The following is a 25,190-nucleotide window of genomic DNA, read 5'->3' on the forward strand; positions in this document are numbered from 1 at the left end:
AAGTGTGGAATATTGGGCACTCATAAAGTCTGCATGAATCAGAAGTAGCGATAGTCTTTTCTTTCCTGTTGTACAGAGCCCCTAAAAGGACATGGGACAAGAGCTGGGAAGAAAATAATAATTGCGTTCTTCTGCAAATCTTTTGTGTTCCCCAGAGAAACTTTGCATTTGCTAGAAAATGTTTTGCGTTCCCCTGAGAAACTTTGCATGCGCTCGCAAAACCTTTTGAGCTCTTTGCAAGTGAACTCATAGTTTCTCGGAGGAAAGCAAAAGGTTTTGTGAGGGAACTTAGTTTCTTGGGGGAACTCTTCATTTTAATCTTAATCTTAATTTTTGTATCCTTCACCATGTCCCTTTAGGGTCTCCGTACTATTGTGACGTATATACGAGTGAAATGGCTTTACAAACAAGGAAAAATGTAGGACAGGCTGATTTTGTCCATTTGAACTCGATTGGATGGTTGTGGATTGCTATTGGTTGATCTCATGTGGGTGACAGGTTGTCCCGTTGCTTATGAAAAAGCAACACACATCAACTAGTAATGCGAAGTGTAAATAAACCCACAGTGGATGCATAAGAGGCTCATATTTCATACTAAAGACACAGACTTGTTCTTGATTTTGCATACCTCCTGACAAAAAGATAATAAATTGATATCAAAGATAAAAAGCACAGATTTTAATAAATCCTTGGACCTTTCTAATGATTTTTAGACATGCTTACATGTTAACAGGTAACCCTGCATTTTCTTTGTAAAATACATTTCATGTAAAATATTATTATTATTATTATTATTATTATTATTATTATTATTATTACATTGTTATATTTAATCTTAAATACTTTTACATTTAAAAAAATGAAAATGTTATTGTAATAGCAATATTTCTTTTGTTGTTAAATATTTTTATTGAGCAATATTGCAATAATAATAATAATAATAATAATAATAATAATAATAATGATGATAACTATTAGCCAAGCCATATTAATATATAAGTACAAAATGTTATTTGTGCAATCTGCAATGAGATATTTCCCCCGAATCGGGCAGCCCTATTGTGCACAGACAAATAGTTTATAACAAATAAATAACATATAAAAAAAGATTTGTCGATTTTGATTTCATGGTGACTTCTATGAGGGGGAGGGACTATAAGACTCTGATGCTGAATGACAGCTGGAGGTCAGTTCTAGCACATTGCATTGTGGAACATGAACATTACTGCGGTATACACGCTATGTGCTGAAGGAATGGTATGAACAATTGTAATGGTAATCTTACTTGTTCTCGGAGACAACTGTTACATGAAATCAAAAATTATTTATTGACCCTCTTTCATGTTTCTTATTGTGAACAATATATCGGTGCATCTATTCCAAAAAAGTTCTTTCATAAAAAAACAACAACTCTCTAGTAGTTCTAATATTGAATTCACTAGTTTGTTTTTACCTTTCTTCCCCAACCCAGACCACTTTGCACTATCCAATCAGTTCCCAATGGATTAAATAAAAGCCCTCCACTCCAAACCTGCTTTCTTTTTGAATATCCTGTTCAACTTGGAAATGTTTCAACACCATCGGATCAATAATGTTGACTCTTTTTTTTGTCACAGACCAGGACCTAAGATTGTGAAAAAAAAAGAAAAAAAGATCTAAAGTAAAACACTTTTAAAAGGAAGCATTTTTCCCCTTTTATTTAGCTTTGCTGTAGGAAGTTACAGTGAGATCAGTATAATAGAAGACACAGATTGAAATATTCCTGCTAATTGAAAACCTGGTGAAGATACCGTGAAGTGGATAAACATATATCAGAAATACCCGTGAGAATCTGTCCAACGTAAAGGAGATTTACTCGGCCACTGCTAAAACATGTCGGCCCTGGTACGAGTGCAGTGGATTGCCATTTATTGTGTTTGGAAGCAAAAGTCAGCAGGGCTACGTGGGAATCTTTTGATATTCCCTTACCTGAAACCTGTAGGTAACTCAAAAAAAGGCTTTGACTACATTAACCAAAACTAAAGACACAGGAGGGAAAAGAACGAACATAAAGAGGCAGGAAAGTAGAAACGCAAAGAATAATCACTGATGTTCGGCATTCACTTATGATGAACAGAATGTAAAAGAAATGATGCCAGATAGTAACAAATCCAAGAAAAGTTTATTATGAATATGGCACCTGTAAGATGGTAAAAAAACTGTGTTACAGAAAGACAACCATGTATGACATGTCGCTTTAACTGATGAAAACCTACAAAAGTATAAAATAACCCTGTTGTAAAATGAAGTATGTACATTTTTGAATTGCAGCATTATTCATGGTAAATGAACAAAAAATGTGTTTCCAAAGAAATAAGCCAGGCACTCAAAGTTAGCTTCAGTTAGTTGTTTTTTGTCTTTTTTTCCTCTGAAAACAAAAAACAAAATCAAAATGTACCATAGTTTTCTCTTTTTAATATTTTAATTTGTTTGTACTTAGAATTTATAACACTATTAACACTGATACTAAGAGAATCCCCTTTCTCCCATATTCTTCTACTTGGCACCAAGTTCCTCATAAAAGAATCTGTATAATTGTACAAGAAATAGTTAAAAACACAGACACAGTCTTCACAGGTAATGAAGTGATTTCTCATATTGTAATTTTAAACACTATTTATCTGACAGCAGCTGAGATTAGTTTAAGATTAAATCACCAGCAATCATTTTGACACAACACAGATACATTGAGACAGCTCGCCCGGCTGTTCTGTTAGTAACATATGGGTGTATTTCCTGGTCCACAGTGTCTGCTTTTGGAGCCGTCCCCAAACCCCGTCCTGCCCACTTCTCTGCGCTACGTACAAAATGCTAAAATCTAGGATCCTGTTAACCAAGCTCTCCTGCAACCGTTCAGACAGCGAGTCCCGTTATTGTCGTTTTTAAAAACATTAATATCATGACCTGGGTTTGAGTAACAACACGTCTTCACAGAAACCACAGACACAAGTTTCCTGATGTCGGGGGGAAGCCTGATTCAGGTAAAAAGACGAAGGCCCCCCTTCCCTTTGCTGGACAGACTAAAAAACACTAAACATCGACAAAGCCGCTGGACCGAACAAAATCAAGTAAACCAAACAATCAACTTAGTAAACATGCATTTCCAAAACACCTATAAAAATAGATTTTATAGTGCGAAATACTTTTTTCATCTCTTTAGAAATCTTTAAAATTGTTTATTGTCCTGAAATACTACCGTCATCTCTTTTTTTTATTATTATTTCCTGTGAGTTGCAGGGTCCTTGAAGTCAACAGGTTTGGTGGAAACCAATGAAATACACCCAATGCACAAGAGAAGCACAAGGGACTCTGGGAATGTTTCACATCTGAGGCTTTTAAGGTTCCAGTCTGCTAAATGCTACTTCAGTTTTTTTATTCCTCATCACGTTTAAACTGGAAACTGCAATCCCAGAATACCTCAGTGGCAAAAAATGGCTCCATAAACCTTTGAGCTAGTTTAGAGTCTTTTATCTCTGAGAAGAGAGAGAGGTCTGTAGACTACACAACAGCAAAGCAATAGCAGAAACAGAAAAAAGTAATACATACAAAAAGGAAGCAGCAAAAAAGGTGACACTACATTGGAAGGCCACCACACAAAACCCACTAACCTCCACTGGTTCACTAAGACTGCAAGGGGGCAGGAAGGAGAACAAATGTTTCCCCATCCGAGCCCGGACTAGCACAGAGAGGACAAAGGACAAAACAGCTACATTAGCTCAGTATATACTGCATATAGTAACACACACTTAAGTTGCTATGGAGACTGACAGCCAATGACACTTACACATTGTACAAGTTTACGGTTATCACGCTGCATAATAGATGACTTGATGGACGGCTGCCAAAGGATGAAGTGACAGTTTTCTTCCGTTTTATTACTTTCGTTTTTTTTTTTTTAAAACATCAAATCACAGTGTTTTAACACCAAACTGTGAGAGTAAAGTTTTTTTGGCAACAGTGGATAAAAATTAGGAATGTGGATTCTCAAAACACATTTTTTGATTGAAAATGCATGTCCTTATTACAATCTCTGTTTGATATGTGATTTTTAGAGAGAGTTTAAGGGGTAAGGGATGAAGGGGAACTGATTTCGGAAAGGAAACCAGGCTTGTAAGCTAAAGAGGGAGTGTAAACAATTAAGCCAAACATTTATAATAAAATAAAAAAATTCCCCAAAACAAATAATAGCTCTGACCAAAGCCGGTTGGAGTTTAACATTCATCTTCAAGTTTGTGATGCAAAATTAGCCTCAGTTGTACTGAGAGATAGAAAGGAATTCAACGAGAAAAAAAAAATTCTAACTTTTGTGTATCCCTCTCCGGACTCAATCAGATTGAGTTAAAATACTCAATGTACCACGTACTCACGGGTAAGTGATGAACATAAAACAATCAATCGAAACCAAAGAAGTCTGTTAGATGTTTGACTTTTCTGTAGAAAAGCTCTGAAGCCGCCATTTGTCTGGAGTTCCGGAACAGTACCTACATCAGCCAGCTGAGTGAGGGTAACTCAATGATAGCACCATGGATCTGCAAAAACAAGATGGAACTGGAGAAATCTCACACTGACCTGTTCCATGTCCTGGGATTTTATAGTAACATTCTATTCACAGGTCAATACCCGGCTAAAATTGCTTTTTTAAATGCATGATTTGCAAGTTGAGCTATAAAAAACGAAGAAAAAGCATTATTTCTAAAATACTATTCCCCTTTAGAAAGAACCTTAAAACCCTTTGAACTACATCAAATAGGGTAACATCCTTTTATCAGCATCAATCTCGATTACATCAAGAGACCGTTAGAAACATGAACAGTTTCTTTTCTTGTCAATTTTCTTTTTCTAATACCTTTAAGACATCCTAATGAGGATGTTCGATGCTCTGGACAAATATTTCACCCCAGAGAAAACATACGCTACAGTGTTATGAATTCCCTGTGGCTCAGAAGGAACTCTTTACAATAGAGATGAGTCTGTTTAGTCCGTTTAGAGAAACCGTCATCAAGAACTTGTGTGAGGAGGCGAGAAAGAAGAAAGAGAAAGTCGAAGAGATAGAAAGACACAGGAAGAGAAACCATTCATTTCAGTAACACAAGCTCAATTGCTCAAAATTCAAAGTGCTAGAACATCTCACTTTTCCCCAACTTTGATACACAGTCTTTTGCCTCAGAAGAGTCTTTTTTAACACAGTTGAACACAGTAATATGGTCTCAATGTTTTGCTTTAATCCTCCTTGCGCTCTAGAGTCTGTGTGTTGTGGATGCCGTTGCTGTAGACGGGAAACGGAAGCGTGGAGAAGAGTCCCTCTGCTGTGGTGAAGACGTTAGCAGCAGGCATTTGCGTGAGCCCGGCTCCGCTGACTGTGGCCCCGAAGGGGGTGGACATGTTGAGCCGGTGGACGTGATGGTAAAGCATCTCCATGGGTGTCTTGGGGTCAATGCCGAAGCCGGGCCCATCCACGAAGTTCACAGCAGTGTGGGCGTTAGGCAGAAGGTTGCCCTGCATGGCCAGGCTGACATCTGCCGGGGCGTATCGGATTGTTCCAGTGGTGTAGACTCGCGGGGAAGCCGTGCTGGTGGCGGCAAGCGTGCCTGTGACTCTGTGCACCAATGGAAGCACCACGTTCCCCGCTTGTAACCTCTGCAGGGCTTCCAGATCACTGGTATAGAGCAGGGAACCGGAGGAGGTGGGCGTACCCTGCTGCTTGTCCCGCGGCGAGGCAGAGAGAGGTGGGGAGAGCGGGTCAGCGGTGGTGGAACTGGAAGTTGGAACCAAGCTGCCTGGAGTTGCGCTGGGCACGGAGGTTGGGGCACTGTTATTGTTGCCACTGCTACTGTTGCCATTGAAGTTGGGCTTTCTGCTGCCTCCTCCACCCTCAGCACCAGGTGGAGTGAGGACGGAGTCAGGGATGGACACCTGTAGGCCGGCAGGTGGGGGGGAAGGGAAGGTGTCGTGGGGTTTTGTCATGCTGTAGGGGGACTCGTTACGGGAGATCTCTCGATTGGGTGGGTAGTTCCAGATGCTACTGTCGTTGTCGAAGTTTATAGGTTCTGACATCTCTGTTTTGATCTTCAGCACAGATGAACTGGTCGGGGAGGGTGGGAGCAGAAGGGGAGGCTGGTCTCCGAGGGTGGGGTCCAGGCTGCCAGGGCTGGGGGTGGCAGCAGCCGAGGGAGACAGACGAAGACGTTGCCGACTACCATCCCATTTCTGCTTTTTCCTCCTCTTCTTTCTCTTCTGGTGTTTACTCATTGCCGGCCCGCTCAGCTCTCTTCCACTGTTGCAGTCTTTCACAATATCTTCTGCATCATCATCGTCTTCTTCTGAGGAGGAGCAAGAAGAGTGTGAGTCCTCCAAATCCTCCACCTCGCCCTCACCATAGCGCTCTACCTTTATGTGTAAACCACCCAGGCGGCCCTCCTTGTGGTCGGGTTCACAGTCAGACGGTTCCAAACTATCATCACTGTCCTGACTTTCTGGATTGCTGGAACTGTCTCCTTCCTCCTGACGTCTCATCTCTTGCTCTGGTGGCCGGCCCGTCTGTTTCTTACTGTCTGACTCTGGATCTTCACTGTTCTCGGAAGACTGATTCCCCTTCCCATCTGACTTGGAGTTTTCATTGTCTTCTGGGAGAAAGAAAAAGGTTTAGGAGACAAGTTTTCATATACATCATCATAGTTTATCAGACAAAAGAATGGTTCACTAAACATGTTAGAAGCATTAATTTAAAGCTTAGATAGTGCTCAAGTCGGATGTATATATTATGCTTGTAAACACAATTACACTGGGGACATAAACTGTCCTTTGTTTTGGTCGCCACTGGTGACATATAAAGTGATGTATCATTAGTTTTGTCATGAAAGGTTTGAATTCTGTTAAGAACAAGTGACCTTGATGGGGGGATTTTGAAATTCTGGCCTCAGAAAAAGCATGTCTGCATTGGAAGACAAACACATGAGAGAGATAAAGAGAGAGAAAGACAGAAGGAGAAGGTGGGGTGTAGAGATGGGTAGGGAGTCTGAGAGGAGAAGAGGGCATGGTTTGGTCCAGCTGCAGCTGGCACAGTCTGTAACCTTTGTGATGAAGGCTGGCAAAAGGCTCGGCAGGCAGAGATGCTCAGGGGCCAATATGTTGGCACTTTCCCCAGACTGTCAACCGGCCTTGTTCATTCATAGCCTCCACCATCTTTGGAATCTCACTTCATCTTCCTCTGGAATGTATAATTAATATCTCCAACTGGCTCTGGAGTTTTAATTGACTATTTACACCAGTTTTAGGGACATGTCGAAAGCACCATTTTCTTGTCCTACATAATTTCCAGTAATTATTCGAATGAAGATATTTTACACTGTAACACATTGTTTTATACAATATTTTACTCAGATGAGACATTTGCATTTGGTCAAAAGAAAAGTGTTGTATTTAATGTTATTTTACAAAAATACTTGATTGTAATGAATTTAAAACAGTTCCATAAACAGGGACAACAACCAATGGCACAAGAACTGGCTTTAAGTCTCCAGCTCAAGGGGATAATAATGGGCAGGGCCGCGTTATCCTAATGGGCAACATGGGCTGCAGCCCAGGGCTCTGAACACCAGGGGGCCCCCCGAGACAATTGTCTTTTGCATTATCCTTTTTTTTGTTTTTGTTTTTTTGATCGAGGCAATTATGCGTACGTTGAGCATCGTTGTCGCACACCCGAATCGAGTCTCAGCGGACACCCAGAACATCATCCCCTCAACACGTCGAACGAAAATGTAAGAAAATATGACAGTGGCAGGGGCGGATCTACCGGGGTTTCAACTGCCACCCCAAAATAAAGACCATAGCCACCCCAGCAGGCAGCTAGTGTATCCCAAATTCCCAATGCATAAAATATAAAATGTTCCTCTACCGATTTACATTAGCGGCGCTTCAAATGTGATGAGATAATAGCAATAAAACACGTCTTTCTATTATTGTGAAATAATCCAACAAATGACTCCTATGAACTGCTTAGATCTGCAACGCAACTAGTTTGATCACGAATAGATCGCCTGTTATACGTCCCAATGTTAACAGATTTCAGCTATCTCACTGCACACGGATGCGGTCCGGCAGTGCTTTCCAGGAGCGGTGCGTCTGCAGCGTCTGAATTAAAGTGATAGAACGTTGTTCGCATTAAACATGCATTGAAGTGAAAATCTGGTTATTTCACCACAGATTCATGTAATATAAAGTCTAATCTGTTTCAATGACTTTTTGCCTCGGGTAAAGCAAGAAAACAGACACATTTGGTAAATAGGGAGACATAATGGAGAGCTCTTGTCCTTTCTTGAAGGTGGAGTAATAAAGTTCTTTATGACCTGCAGGATTTCTTAAAAGATTTAAAAATTAAAGAAATTAAAGACTAGATCTTTTGTCTATTGTAAGTTTTAATGTAAAATGTTTTTAATTTTAACATAGGCCTAGTTTAAATATTTTGCCACTTGCATGAGCAACATAATATATAATGAATCTAAAGTAAATCTAAAGTGATTAATTGAATAAAACGTTGTTTAACCATGACATTTAAAGGGTGTATTGTAATGCTGACAGGTTCGGGGGGCAAGGGCCCCGCAAAAACTTAGCCCAGGGCCCCGCAAAGGCTTAACACGGCCCTGATAATGGGTGGCTCCATGTGGGGATTAAACGAGCAACTTTTGACTTATTCTGAACTGTTTTGTGGCAAATATTAGCAAAGCAATGAGATGAGAATGGTACGCTACCAGAGTTCTCCTTGGAGTCGGATTCAGAATCAGATGTTTCCGAGGACTCTGATGCTTTCTCTGGCAGGTTAGGCAGCTGTGCGATATCCATAGGTGTGTCTTTGTACTCTGGATTACTGCCCAAAAAATAAACCACAAAAAAACATGTTTAGAAGATAGAATTCATTCACTTTGCCATGTGAAACATCCTTCACTCTCTTCTCTAGAATGTTCCAGACATCCTGATTGATTCACTGCAGCCCAAACCACAGAGCATTCTAATGATCTCTAAGCCCATACACAGACCCAAAAGCGTTTTAAGAAGAGTGGGGTGTTTAGCCTTCGTCATCTTACAGAAGGACAGGCTATTGCTAACACTCGAGTGGAAAATACTTTCATCTTGTTACAGTTCCGGATGGAACAAATCAAAATCTAAAGATATGGCATTTTCATCAAAGCAAAAGACTCGTGTACCTCAGTACATAGTTGACCCAGATGATGTTTTTTTCATTGGCGTTCTTGGCGTTGATTGCAATAGTGGCACTGGACTGGATCCATATATAACCTCCATTCTTCTGAATCCAGCGGTAATACTTCGTCACACATTGACCTTTATTCATCACTATAGAAAGAGGAGAGGATATATGAAAGGAAAGGAGATGGAAGAAGGAAAAAGAGGGAATAAACCTGTGAACTATCTAATATATGAAATCAGACTGCTTAATTTTTCAAAAGTTTACAGCAATACATATACTCGGGTTTAATTACAACAACCATTAATAATAATCCTAATATTTGCATTTAGTGTGCCCAGGTAAATCTCAAACCCATCCATTATTTCATGCTGTGTGAACATCCTGAACATGTGATTAATCTCCAAAGCCCAGTAGAGGGTGCTGTGACTGTTTGCTAAGGGCTCTGTAATTGTGTCCTTGTCTGAGGCTACTCATGTGAAGACACTGTGGCAGTTGCCATAATTTTGGCTAAATTAAGCGCTAAATGGCGATCTCAAATAATATGAATTTGCATTAATCATTGTTCTGCAAAATAGAAACAGTCGGAATCCAAGCACGGCAGTAAATTCAGATTCTAGGTTTAATTACAGCTACAAATAGCCCTTTCCATAAAAAGAGTCCATTGAGAAGAATGATTTATATAAGAATAAGTCTAGTAATTAAAATCATTACAGACTAATAGCATTGTTTAAGAAGCCGTCCCAAAGGCTCTGATAATTGACTTTAGTTCACCGACTGCTTTCTGTACCAATAAATGTAAAACTAAGCTGTAACTCCAGGAAATTGAGACAAAAAGCCGAGAGTTGTTTATCTGACTTGTTCGCTGTGGCCAATAGGCATGCCCTTGACTCACCTTCACTCTCTTCAGCAAAGTTTACATGCTACTGAGAGTCTATAGAAGGGTTCAGTATACATGGAATGTATCTAAGAAAAAGTGTTGGGGAAAAAAAACACTTCTGTTGTTTCACATATAGAATATGATGATAAAATGAAGAACTGCTATAGTGAATATATTGTTTTGGCATACCCCCCATATCTGTGAGCACGCGAGTCTGACCAGTCCCTTTAAACCCTCATTACTGTCTACAAGTTTCCACGACATTTTTCCCCCTGCCTTTAAACCTGATCTCATCTGCATTGCATTTGATGAGCTGGCCCCCTTGGCTCCGCCCGGCACCACGTCTGTACAGGTGAGGCTTATTTTTCAACCCCCTTTCAGTTACGCTGCCATTAAATCAATCAGGGGCTGCTTGAGTTATTGATTTAGTGGTAATGAAGCCACCCTTTTCTCTCTCCCCCTCCTCGCTCTTCTCTTTCTGTATCCCTCTTTTCTTTTTTTCCGGTGCAGGAGTCGTTGGCTGCTTTTGGAGGCTTTAAAAGGAATACGGCCTCTTTAATCTGACTGCCTTCTCCTGGAGCCTCGGGCAAGCCTGCAGGATGGTCTCTCTCTCTCTCTCCGTCTCTCTCCCTCTCTACTTCCGTTCTTTCTCATTCTATCTCTCTCGCTCTCTCTGCGGCAGGGCCTCTGTCCTTCAGTTCTGTTAAATCACTTGGATCCCTTCCATAATAGCAGCTACCTTTCAGATACCCTTTACCCAGCGTGGCCTCACTTCCAGCAGGAGGGGTGGAGGGTGTCACTGTCATATAAAAGTAAGTAATTTACACCCGTGAAATTGCTTTATGGAAAAGTCCTTGCAGTCCACTGGGGTATTATTGTAAAGACAAGCCTTTTATGAATGAGAGAATAGACATGCAGATCTGCTGCACCTAGTCATGGTTTAGCTGAACAAGTGAATCGGAGGTTTTTAACTTGTATTCTTTGGCTTTAATGGCGAACCTTCACCAGCAGAGGAAGTAAAAACAAGTCATTTAGAGAAACGGCGAGAAGTGAAAATTATGACTACGATCATGATTTTCAAAGCACCACATTTTCAAGGCATTTCGAATAACTAAGAGTAAAGATTAAATCATCTGCTGGTTTTAAAGATGTTCTAGTGTTGTGTATACAATGAATAAATCCAGTTTCTAGCTGGTCAGCTTGCAGCCATGCGTTGGTTGAGAATACTGGTCTACCAGCCACTTGAGTAAGACTAGTTGACAACCTTGGCTAAACTGGTTAAAATGAATTACATCAAAACCACAACAATATATTCAAATGAATCACTGATGACGTAAATACAGTATATCCATGGATGCAGAAACGTCTATTTCATATTTACTCTGAATCCATTATGGAAGGAACCTGAAGAAACATTGTCAACGGTACATGCAATGGGTGTTAGAGCAGGTGTATTTTTCCGCAGCTGTGGAGTCTATCTTCAAGCACAATAAGGAGTGAAGGGAGTTTTTCATTAAAGTCAGTTTGAACTACTCTTCAGAGACCGGCTCTTGTAGTCTGCCTTCAGGCACAGAGCTTCAGTCTCCTGGGGTTTCTCCACACTTCTGTGAGCCATCGTTTCCCACCTCTGTCTCTCTCTCGCTCTTTCTCAGCTGGTAAAAACACACACACACACACCCGTGGAGCATTTATGTGGTGAGTATTATACGACGTCGTGTAACACGGTGTCTTTTATTAATTTAAGCCATGTTGGTCCTGTTCTGAAGCTGACACAGGTGAGGTCAGAGCTGTCACAATGCATTTCTGCCTGTATAAAACACCTGCCCTCAAATGCTTCATGAGCACCACAGTTGGCTTTTCCTTCCGTAAACTAGAGCTCATTTGTATCCAGTTATAAGCTGAAAATTAAGCTGTTAAACAAGTAGATGAGGGTTTATGTTTTAGCATGCCCTAAAGTAGTAAAAAGACCACGAGCGGCTGTGCAGTACAGTGACTTTACCTCAAATGTAGTTCTGTCATGACGACTTGGTGTTTTTGGCATGGGTATGACAATTAATATGTTTGGTCTTGGCTGCGGCAGAGCAAGTACATGACTTTCTACTGTGAATACACACACTGTAAGTAAGTAAGACATACTGCTGCTGCACAGTATAGTGTACATGACTTACCCATAGCAGAGTGGAGCTGGGGAAGGTGGAGGGTTTTCTGAAAAAGTGCTGTACTGTTACAGCAATACTGACAAAGTATTTGAAGGTTGAGCATGCTCATTGGCTATTGATATAGCAGGAACCAATCAGCTGTGCCCTGTATAGTGATTGCAAGCAGATTGAGTTACCTTCAATCGCCATCTAGAGATTCATGACAGAACTTTGTGTTTACAACCACTGTTATACACAACCTTGAATGCATTATTGCTTTAAAAAAATGGCAGTTACAGCAATACGAATTCAATTCATAACTAAACAACTTTTTCTGCTAATTAATATAGTTCATAAGCCCAACTGTTGGTTGTTTATGGTTGTCAAGCAATTTTGCATTAAACAGGACATTTTAACCACTTTTAAGTTCAGAAACTTGTCTTAACTTTCCATTTTATAAAGGAGCATAAACAACTCTAAGCAACTGTAGGTCAAGGTGCTCAATTTGAACAGATTTGCTTGAAATGCTTTATCAGGCTTTTAAACACTTAAGCAGATGCTTAAGTGTTTAAGTGAACTCTCCGATATGCATCTGTAATAAATCATACATCCCAACGCATTAAGGACACTACCACATGCACTCAAGCCCGAGGAGATGTCTTCTCTGCGCCGCTCACGTCACTGCATCTGTAGCACAGATCTGTCTAGAGGTTTGACCAGACTGACATCATCCCTCTTATCCCTGGCTCTAGCCAATCTGATGGCCCTGTGTGATCTGATATCAGTGTCTGATTAGCAATCAGCGGGAGATCGGTATATCTGCTCCTTAGTCACGCACGCGCGTTATGTTCATGCAGACACCTGAATATCTGGCGTTGATAGAAGCCTAGATGACACGCACGTCATTGTGGTGCATTTAGTTGTGCTTTCTTACTTTAACCCGTATTGGGAAATAAAGCCAAAAGTAGTAGCGTGACTGCAGGAATAATTAGCAATAATCAAACGCTCTCTAAACTATGGTCTCTCTCATTTAAAGGAATCTACTTAATCAGTTCAACGCATTTATCTACCAATATCTAGTTGTATTCATTATTAGTACAGTATTTGGTGTAAATGAATCTGCTCAAAATGAGATTGAATTAGATTAAGATGAATATTATTATTGCACAAAACATATAAATATCTAATTTATTTGAACAAAGATGCTGATAAATATCAAAATATGATTTTTCCTAAAACACAAAAATGTAACAAAATGTCACATTAGATTTGAAAGGAGGTTTTTCTGCTGAAGGATATCTTTATTTCCATAAACTGCTTGACTTTTACCAGATCAAAGGAATGTGTAATGCATTTACATGACCTTAGAACGTTGTCAGGTTATTCAGCATAATCAGTGTATGATTGTTCATGTACATTGCCTCATGAATAGATTCATTCTGCACGGTAGCTTAATTTTTTTTTTTTTTAAAGCATCACTTGACTGTAGTTGAACTTCTTTAAATTAAGAGTAGATTACAGCTTGGGAAGTGAAGTTTTCTTCATATTGAGCATAAACGTACAAAGTAAAATGCAGGAATGACAACCCTATTCACTCTCTACTGCAGCGACATGAACGGCCATTCGCAGTGAAGCTAGATTTATGTTGATTGCCGCCACGCTAATGCGTAATAGATGGTTAGAACGCCGGGGCTAGCTGGGGATGTGCAGTTCTCTCTTAGTATCTATTCCTCTCTCTCCTTTCACACCATCTCTTTCTCTCTTTCCGCTATCAATGCAATCCAGGGCTTCAGTCCTCTCTCCTCTGCCTCTGCTGGGTTTCAAATCAAGGTCTAATGGACCCAATCTGGTGGCTTTTTAAGGCAAAGGGACAGTGCAATACAGTGGTAATTGCGCTCTAATTCAGTTGAACTCCCAATATCTAATCAGACAGCTCCAAATTCCCTTGCCAGCCCCAAGGACACCCGCCCTCCTCTGCAAACACCTAATAAAACGAGGGATTTATCCCCCTCCTCCTCCTCTTCCTGTGCCTCAACCCTCACTACTTAAATAATGGCAACCTGCCTGCTGTAGAGCAGCACACACATTTACTGTATGAAACGCTACGCCGCTCTCAATGACGCTTTGAATTTCTGCCATGGTGGTGGAGGGGAGAGGAAAAGGTGTGCTGCCAAAACACACTTAACAGATGATTTAGGATATTCAAGAAGCATGAACGTTCCTCCAGACGGTCAGCGGCCCTCCTGCCGAGCGCGATGAAAGCAGCGCGTGCAGAAGGTTGAGGGACCTTCAAAGAGCTCTGCAGCGGTGGATAGGCCCAGATGAATACTACATGACATAAAAATGCACTCGAAATGTGGCGCCTGTACATTGAGAGGAGCAACTGAACCTGAAAGGAGGAGTGAAATGTGTAAGACTGTCAAACGAACAGATTCTCAGTCACGTTCTATGCCTCGCGAGCGATACAGGGCTTGTTTGGTAGACGTGCGTTCGCCTACCCGTCTGGCAGAGGGAAGCGGTTCTTCATGGACAGTTATGAGAAGAACCGCTAGCATGGATAATCTTGCCTGTCACACTGCTGTCCCATTACGCTGAAGTGCTGCAGCGAACACATTACACCAGCTTTGGCACGTAACACGGTGTGCTCTCAGGATGTCATTGACCAATGATCAATGAGTCCCGCTAAAGCATGTAAGGACACTGAATCTTGCTCTTTAACAACCATCCTGTAGTTTTTGGCACTGTTGGGTGGCTGCACAGATTGATTGGATGGATACTCACGGTCTAAATGGCTTTGCCGAATGCCTTCCACGTCCTCTGCGTGAATGAAGTGATAACATCTCTTCCCTACAATGTCGACAGGTGTGAGGTCCATGTAGTCGCTGATTCTGGAAAGGATTCAACATAAAATAAAAATTGACACCATTTTGTTTTCCCCCACTATTAAGCAGTTTGATCAAGTAGTCACCAAAAAGAAGGCACACTTACTGCGGGTTATTATATTCTCCTAGTCAATGACAGATTAAAATAGGGCAACGACATGGGCTGCGTTTCCCAAAAGCATCGCGGGCCAAGTTGATCGTAGAGACCTTTGGTGATAATCGTCCCACGATCTACTTAGGCTTATGATGCTTTTGGGAAACGCAGCCCTGATTGGTTTCGAGAGATTCTAATTTCCCAGCCCCTCTGTAAGCTAAATATATAGTGCGCCAGATTTTATTCATTAAAAAGATTTCCATCTGTGACAGCAAGCTGTCAGCCTGTTTTCATTATAGGCATAATATTTTCTGACCTACTGTAGCTTTCCCAACTGCTTGCTGAATCTAAAAGCAAAAAGCTGATAAAAACAGGTGGTTAAAAATACACCAAATGCCTTTCAGTTGGGCAAATACCATTATTTTAAGACATTATTCGACTCTAACCTGCAGTCCTTCTCTACACGGATCAGAGAACATGGCCAGCATTAAAAAAAACGGCCAACCGATCTCTATCCACCTCCATTTTAAAGCAGGCTTTTGCTGTGAAGATAACTCCGCTATAGACTTGGCCCGATTCCATTCTCTCATAAATATGTTAAGTGCAGGGGAGTGGTAAAATTTTTAGCAGACGCTGGGATGACTTCAATCCTAGAGATATAAATAAAACTAATAAAACTAATATGATATTTCCTTTCAAGCCAGGCCAAATTAAGATGTTCTCATTTTATGGGGCAGCAGTGGAACCACAGATGTTTTGTAAGTACAAAAGAGGGTTTTTTCTTGGCTGGCTTTTCAAACGAGCGATAGATGTTGAAACAAGGTCATTCTGGGATTGCGTTTAAGTAGAACTCATCACTATCAGCTCTATAATGAACTGCACATGGACATTACTGTGTGGCTGATTATCCACTCTTGCAAAACACATTTTCACCCACTGATCCTTCCGTTCTACAATAATGTCATATTTTGATCTCTAAGCCACCGAAATTGAAATTTCATTTGGCACCATTTATCATTCTTTACGGGAAATAAAAAAAAGTCTTATGTCAAACTGCACACAATACTTGGAAATGCATATAAGATTGTGCAAATACAATGCGAAATTGTGCAAAAACATAAAATGACATCACCAAAGCCAGATAAGACAGGGATGAGCTAAAGAGTATTACCTGTTTTCACAGTAGACGATGTTGAGATCCATGTTGACCCGTGTAACAAACATCTGGCAGTCGATCCGAACCTCATTGATGGTTGGTGGAGGAAGTGCATGTGCCACCACGACCATGCCCATGATTTGATTGGGTACCGAACGACTGTGTGTTAATGCCATTCTTATCCGCAGCCTGCCGGTAACGTGGATGACCTTGAAGAGGACATAAAGCGGAAAATTATGAACAGATCAGATGCAATTGTTCCCTCAATTATATATAAACCTGTTAGTAAGTATAAAACCTAAAATAAACCTCTTCATGGGTCAGAGAACATGGCCAATATAAAAATGGCCAACCGATCTCTACCCACCTCCATTTTAAAAACGACTGAACTCATAAAACAGACAAAGCTCTTTGGTAATCTAATATGTACTCCATGCACTAGTGTACACTTGACCAAGATCCAAACCAAGATTCTTAGGTTCTTGTACCAGTTATACATGTTCATGACATGTATATATTTATATAAAACAAGCCCAAATTTATTCTGAAATTATCGAGAAATAACATAGGCAGAGAACTAATTACTTTTTCTCTGGCTTTAAAGTTTGTAATGCTTTAAAGTCTTTTGTAGCTCGTTTTGCCCAGAGGATGCATTGACTAGATCGGTAACAATGTTCTTCTTTGGATCTATCCATTTAAATCACCAAGGGAAACCTGGAGGGGATTGTTTTTGTAGTGTTTTAAACTTCTGACACTATCCTTTCATTGGTTCACCTCAGAGATTGGTGAGATGCTATTAGCATCATTCATATAGACAGTCTGGGCCCCGAAGTCACCGAGTGCTCAGGCCGGTGGGGGTCTTTGATGCTTTGTACATTTCCGCTGAGGGACAAGCAAACTCAAACCCCAGGAACGACGGACTGCCACAGTCACTAAAAAAGAGTGATCCTTCTGGTTTAGAGTTGAGAGAGTTTGTTTCGAACTTCACAGAATTCAAAACCCATCTCAAATCATGGGCCAATTAAAGATGACTGCAAAGTTTAGTGATGTCATATTCAGATAGGAAATCCTGGTTTTAAAGCACTGTTTACTTTGTGATTTTATAATATATATATATTATAAAATATATATTTTATAATGTAATATTATAGGGATTTTATTATATATATATATATATATATATATATATATATATATATATATATATATATATATATATATATATTTTTTTTTTTTTTTTAAATAATAATATTTTGTTGGAATAACAAAATCTGGACAATGCACAATGTTTTTTTAGTAGTATTATTTTTGTTTGTTTGTGAATTAGTAGTTGAGTAGCTGTCAAATAACAGCCATGACCATTTATTTTCTAGATTTTAGGTGGTTTAAAGGTAGAGTTTACCCCAAAATTTAAATGTTGTCATTTTAAATACTCTTCTTAAGAACACAAGGGAAGATCTTTTTAATGAAATCTGAGAGCTTTGACTTCCCTACACTGACATCCTACTACCACTCAAGCCCCAGAAAGGAAGTAAAGACATCATAAAAGTAACCCATGTGACTCCAGGGGTTTAACCTCAGTTTAATGAAGTGATGTGAGTGTATCATTTGCACAAAAAACATAATTTACCACTTTATTTACAAAATATGAATGTCATATAATTTACCAAATAGGACGCATGCGTGTTGTGTTGACACGAGAGCAGACATTGATATTTAGTAAATAAAGTGGTAAATATTTTTGTTTTTTTAACCCTAAAGTCACATGGATTACTTTTAATGTCTTTACTATATACTATTTTCTGGGGCTCGAAAGCAGTAGTTGCGTAGGCTGTCAATGGAGGGACAGAAAGATCCACTAAGATCATGATTTTTTTAAATTTGTGTTCAGTTTTGGAACGAGTAATTGAAGTTAAAGTGAGTAATTAATGACAGAATTTTCGGTTTTTGGTAAATTAACCCTTTAATGGTGGTGGTTGAGGAGAATCCTCCAAATGTGTAAAGTGCTTTGAGTGTCGAGAGAAGTGCTATATACAGTTAATTAATTATTATTATTAAAATGTATAAAAATGTAGAAAGAGAAAATGTAGATTGGCTGTAGAAAATGTTAGATTCATCATTTTTAAATCAATCATTTTTCATGGTTTCATAGCAATATTTGAACTAATAACTGGTCATAAAAATAACATGCAGCAGCTTTGAAACTGGTTGAATAGGTATTCTTAGAGAAATTAGAACTGACAGCTGACAAAATGTTTGTTTCTGGTCTTCGATGACTATTATCACTGAGTGAGCGTGCAGCAGACAGACGAGCTGTACGTCGCAAACACACTTGATGCATGTTGCAGAGCTTCAATAAGACATCACAGCAGGCTGCGATCAGAAGGCGATGTCCAATTACGGCCGATATTAAATCCGTGCACGGATTCTCATAAACAGAGCGGCACACCAGAGAACGCCAGCCCACACAACACACTCCAGAATACACATCCATCTCCACTTACGTATTACAATGGGTCTTTCAATAAATAAACACTGAGTCGTATTAAAAGCATACAAAATGGAAATGATTCTACTGAAGCCCAAAGAGAGGGGCATCAAAAAGTTAGATGGAAAATACAACTTTTGAAGTAATTGCCACAAAGAGAGACTCGTCGGTGAATTGCTGCAGGAGTGCTCTTGGCAAGAACATCATAAGCTCTGGCAAAACATTAAATATGCTCAGGCTGCTAAATGCAAACTGACATGGCAAGGGTTCACCGCGGCCGCAGCGAGAGGCAGCCGCATAGCATATCTCAATTTAATACAAGCCAACATAACAAAGGGATCAATTTTTATAATTCATGGTTCAGCACACAATGCTCTCTCTCCCCCGCCCGTCACCGCGTCGGTGAATATAGAATAGGTATACATAAGGAATAAGATTCATCTGTTCCTAGGGATTCTCTGGAGTGCTTTTGAAATGCGATACGGCACAAGTAATGATAGAGAGCTTTTACATGAGTGCATTAACTGAGCCGGGGGCCGAGACGCCTTGGCAAAAAAAGAAAAGACTGGTTTAAGCTGGAGAAGAATTCACTTTGATTTGACCTCCAGAGTGAAGAGGAGATATAAACAGCCATGATGCGTGCCGCGCTCCGCTTCCCTCCGTCTCGCACCTATCACCTAATGCCGGCGAGTCGTATGCAAAATTCATACTTTTGTATTATGTAACAACACAAATATTGACTTAATTTGGAGTAAATGCAATAAGAAGTGTCCTTGTCTGGCTGGTAATATATGCGAATGTGCATGTGTGAATATTTATGCTATGGGTTAGTGCGCTCCCCGACTTCACGCTTATTTGCATCCAATCTATGTCCAGATGGATGCAGCAGGGGGGTTTGGATCGTAGTCGTTCACTCAAAGGCACATCCAAACAATCATCTACTTCTCTATTTACAATCTGATTTTGGCACAATACTGAAAAATCAAACTGATCTAATAATTCTTCGATAATTTGGGTAATTTTGTTGCAATAGCTCACTGTCAGAAAAAAAGGTACATTTCTGTCACTAGGGCCCTAAGGTACAAAACTAAAAAGGTACTAATATGTACCTTTCAGGTACTACTATGTACCTTTAAGGTACTAATCTGCACTCTTAAAGTACTGATATGTACTTTTTAAGGTACTAATATGTACCATTTAGGGGTACAAAAATGTACCTTTTCACTTTTGTAACTTAGGGTACCGCCCCAGTGACAGAACTGTACCTTTTTTTCTGAGAGTGCTTATACGCTGCACAGGGAGGCTTTATTTGAAACTTTGAACTAAAGAAAAAGATGAAAAATAGATGAAATAGATGAATAGATAAAAAGATGAAAAATTAAAAATACAAATAAAAAATGACGAAGTTTTCCAGGTGAGTTTAACAGTGGTATTCAGGTAAGAAATGCTACAGAAATTAATCAAAGGTAAAAAGAACACTGGATAGTCTTCATTGTAAAAAATAAATACAGATTAATGCTTACAATTTAAGTTACAAAAGTTATTCAGTCAAAAGCAGCAAGTGATTTTCTCATTGTCTTTTGTTCTTTGATTGACATGACAAACAACCCCAGGTTTATTAGGCTGCTGTCACTTTAATTGTTTATGCACAGATTCAAGATACTGTGACACGACATGCATTTTCTTTATTTACGTTACAAAACTGACTGCGTTCACAAAAATACTCACCAAGAAGGGCATTTTGATATTTTGTTTTGTGTATTTGATCGTTTAAGTGCAATAAGCCACGAAAAAGATCTTAATATTGTACTTGCGTGTAGTTTGAGAAACGTCTTTGTGTGAGCGCCATTTATAAAAGATCAGTGGTCCACACCAAGCTTATTTTTGTAAAAGAAAACCGAAACTAAGACTAAAACTATTGGTCAGAGCTGATTAACTGCTATTCTGTGACGGAAGTAATAATAAAAATAATAATAATAATACATTTTATTTTTAATGCACTTTATATTAAAACAAATCTCAAAGGATTAAGTGAGTAGGCAATATTAACAACATTGCAACTTTAATTTGAATGAGTTTGTCTGGAATTTTCATAATTTTAACTTTTTATATTTTTAAGTTGCATTTATTTGGTTCTTTGTTCAATCTCAGACCATTATTTTATTTGTATTGTAAGATGTGTGCTCAATAGTTAACTCTGATCTGTGCAAACCTTAAACTTTACTGAAATTAAAAGTCTTGCTTTGGTCTACACTTCGTTCTGGTTAATCTACTAAACTATATTTACTAAAACTGAAACTAAATATATACTTTTTTTATCATAAACAATTTATGAAACTAACTAAAACTAAACAAAAATGTAATATTAAAATAAAAACTAATTTAAAAATGCAAAACTGTAATAGCCTTAGTGCGAACGTTTCTTGGTGTGAGCGTGACACCTGCAGGAATGAGTAAAATTGTGCGCAATACCCGAGCCAAAATGTCCATTGAGCGAATGAGACGAGTGAATGTGTGTCAATTCACCATTGGAGAGGAGAGAGAGTGAGACCATGCACCTGGTTTCAGTGTATCAATACTGCAGAAAAGGAGTATTGTAATTGTTTAAGATATTTCAGTATCGAAATAATAAAAATACTTTTGACAACACTTTAAGTACAGCCTTTGGTGACGTGCTTTATCAGTGTAGTATTGGCTATGGTTGCAGCATTAAGGTGCAAAAGGTGCATCTAATCACTGTTCCTGAGCATCTTTCTGAATGATTATAATAGTACACAAGTATGAATAATGCCAACTTACAGTTCAAAAGTTTTGGGTCAGTAATATTTTCTGTTTTACACCATTACTCCCATCTTCAGTGTCACGTGCTTTTTCAGAAATCCTTCTAATAGGCTCATTTTGTGTTCATATTTTATTATTATTATTATCAATGTTGAAAACATTTTAATTTATTCTAATATAATCTAATACATTTTAAATAGTTATTATTTTCATGTTTCATTGATGAATAGAAAGTTCAAAAGAACTGCATTTATTTGTAATATATATATATATATATATTTACATTAAACATGTCTATACTGTTAATCTTGATCAATTTATGCATTCTTGCTCAATAAATTAATTGATTTATCTTATTTAAAAAATGTATTAGCCCCTAAAATTCTAACGGTAGACTATTCATTTCTTTACAAAACAGAAATGATTGCTAAATTCTACTAAAGCTCTTGTAAATTATGCAATGTTACATGGTAAGTTATTGCCCGATTATGATCTCAAAGCGTTGAATATTGGCCGATTTTTGTTTGTCTGGCCGTGACATATATATAATTCCACCACTATGAGACAATATGATACAAGGCTGAGCGATTTTCATTCTTCTAGAACATGATGCCAATCATCCAGGTCCCAGTTTTACCTTGTATCCAGAGGACTTGATGTGGACGCCTCTCTTGGTGAGTGTGGACTTCATACGGACAAAGAAGGAACGTTCTAGAGTGTTATCCGGCGACAGAAGACTAGGGCTGCTCGACTCCACTGCGGAAACAAACAACAAACATCCTATTACAACACTGAAATAAGACGTGAGATATCAGACCGCTTTAGTGAGTATGATGTGCAATATCTTCTCATTGAGTTTCTATCATCTCTCGGTAGACAGTTAATGAAACAGCACAACCTGATAAGGGGAAGGTGCTAATCAAACTTTGACAATGTTTTAATTGTATTTACTAATAGCATGAAACGGAGCCTTGACAAACATAATTGCTTTATACACTACATGGCAAATGAAGAAACCTCCCCAAGCTGCTGTTAGATGTATTTGCCTTCATAGGAATGTGTAAATTAGGAAATGGGAAAATTAAGAAGAGAGCCATTTTAACAAACTTGGTTTAGTAAGAAATCACCCAGCAACACCTTGCTCACCCACGTTTCCTTCACAAAACATTACAATGTAGAACTTTCATTTACAGCCAGTAAAATAATATAGTTCTTATACTAGCCTATAATACATTTCTTACCAGATGAGAAAAAAAGAAAAGATTTCTAGCCTTGATCTTAACACAAGGACAGCTGAGGAACAACAGAGGTTCTGCTAATTTGCTGTAACACGCTTGATTAGCCAAATTAATTGCACATTTTAATTTGTCTTGACATTCAACATGTTACAATCAGGTATCAGGGGAGGTCCAGCCCGGAAAAAAGAAACTCTATTCAAACAAACTTTTCATACTCTCACTAGTTATATTTTGGAAGCATTAATGTTTTTAAAAGAATTCTCTCTCATCAAGGCTGATCAAATATTATGACAAATGTTCGCATATGTTCATATTTTTGTGGAAATGGTGATACTTTTTTTTGATTCTTTAATAGAAAGTTCAATGCAGTTCAAACCGTATGTGTTTGCATTTATTCAGTGTATCTTTTTAAAAATGTTTTATTATTTGATCAAAAGTGACCGTGATAATGTAATGCATCTTTGATAAATATAGGTGTTAATTTCTCCCTGTCTCTCTTTTTTTAATCTTTCCACAAATCTTTAAATCAGGGACATTCAATTAAAACCAGAGGTCTGATTTCTAAATGTCCTTCCCAGAGGAGATCCAGACAATACTTTTTTTGAAATATTTAGACATTACCATCTGGGCAGCAGCAGTACTTTGTAAAATAGAAAAAAAAAAAAAATAGTCATCATAGATGGGTTCTCAGAGCCAAAGCATCTGAGATTTTTATTTTTTGGTATCAATGTTTCCAGAAAAATGTTAAGCAGCAGGTAAGTTTTCTAACATATATAATACATGTTTATTGAGCAGCAAATCATCGTATTAGAATGATTTCTGAAGGATCATGTGACACAGAAGGAATGATGCTGAAAATACAGCTTTGCGTCACAGGAATAAATAAAATTTTTAAATGTATTAATTTTATATGAATCAAATTATAATCATTTATTTTTGTAAAAATGTGTCACTGAAACCACTGTAATCATTTTCAATAAATATAATGTTAATCTTTAAATATTAAAACAATAAATACTGAAATACTGTTTTCATTTCACATCAATCATAATAATAAATCTGACTAATATTTAATGACGAAATTCAGTTTAAGACTGAAAGTCTGGCTAAAATAAAATTAAAGAAAAAAAATATATATATTAAAACCATTTGAAAAAACAAAACAAAAAAAACATTAAGAACACAAACAAAATCTGTTACAATCTGTAACATAAGTATATTTGAAGAGATTCTCTCTCTCTCTCTCTCTCTCTCTCTCTCTCTCTCTCTCTCTCTCTCTCTCTCTCTCTCTCTCTCTCTCTCTCTCTGAACATGAATTAAATGTCATTTAAAATCTAACTAGTCCTTTATCACTCTGGGGAAAAGGCAGAGCCATGTTATATTTAGTCATTTCATTTCTTCTGATTAAATATGAATTACTATGAAATTTTTCTCATCATCTAACACACAAGAATATGCCAACAGCTTTTTAATACACTATATAAGCACAAACTTCAGCTCTAAGAGTTTAATTCGCCTCTCTAATCCAATCACATCAACCTTATTTCTCTTATCAGAGATTCCCATTTTGAATTAAATGAGCTCATTAGTTTTAATCAAAGGCAGAGAGATCAAAACTTGCACTTAAATGCTTTAGATCAGAGCTGTCAGTCAAGCGTAGAGTTCTATTTGACTAAAACACAAGATCAGAGGCCGTTGCAACTCACCATTTTCATTAAGAATGAGACAGGCTTTAAGATTCGCCGTCCTTTTTTTACACGTGCAGCGCTCGGACAGAGAAAGGTCACTTACCACGTGCCCTCTGCGACCTCACTTTGCTGATAATGACAGGAATATGAATTGTACAGTAAAACCTTCGCAACAGACAATTAATGATGACTCTACGGCGATTCTTGAACATTACAGATAACTATTTATATTGGAATAGTTTCAACCTTCACAAAATACCACATTTGTCCATATTTTATTTAATACTACCAGTCATTATTAATGCCTGAACAATACGCTAAATTTTAGGATTGCCCTTGTACCACTGAACAATAGCAAAGAATGGGAATTGAATTAGCATATCATATAATTAATTAATCTTACACACATTTTAAGGCCTAAAACAAAAGGGAATCCCTTTGCTTTGTCAGCCATAAATGAGCGCATTATTTGAAAAGTATGTTTTATTGTAAACATTTGATAAACTTTACAACTTGCAAGTACTGATAGATGCTATTTATGCTACTAAATGGTAAATTAGTGTGAAAACTAAAAAAGTTGAGTGGAAAGTTCAAATGAAAGAACAAA

General features: G+C 38.3%; 1 protein-coding gene across 4 annotated transcripts in view; it reads right to left on the reverse strand.

The window, feature by feature from the left end:
- Positions 1-2,141: 2,141 nt before the first annotated feature.
- Positions 2,142-25,190, reverse strand: part of LOC137091488 (neuronal PAS domain-containing protein 3) — a 406,675-nt gene continuing 383,626 nt past the window's right edge. For 3 of the 4 annotated variants that reach the window (XM_067455958.1, XM_067455961.1, XM_067455960.1), the window contains 6 exons: positions 22,295-22,413; positions 16,404-16,597; positions 15,038-15,144; positions 9,240-9,387; positions 8,787-8,902; positions 2,142-6,662 (listed from right to left, as the gene is read on the reverse strand). In XM_067455958.1, the coding sequence (XP_067312059.1) occupies positions 5,260-6,662; positions 8,787-8,902; positions 9,240-9,387; positions 15,038-15,144; positions 16,404-16,597; positions 22,295-22,413 (2,087 nt within the window). In that variant the 3' untranslated portion in view covers positions 2,142-5,259. The remainder of the gene's footprint in view (positions 6,663-8,786; positions 8,903-9,239; positions 9,388-15,037; positions 15,145-16,403; positions 16,598-22,294; positions 22,414-25,190) is intronic. The other variant, XM_067455959.1, reaches the window with a different exon arrangement.

Source organism: Pseudorasbora parva, chromosome 10 (assembly GCF_024679245.1).
Source record: "Pseudorasbora parva isolate DD20220531a chromosome 10, ASM2467924v1, whole genome shotgun sequence".
Taxonomy (NCBI): Eukaryota; Metazoa; Chordata; class Actinopteri; order Cypriniformes; family Gobionidae; genus Pseudorasbora; species Pseudorasbora parva.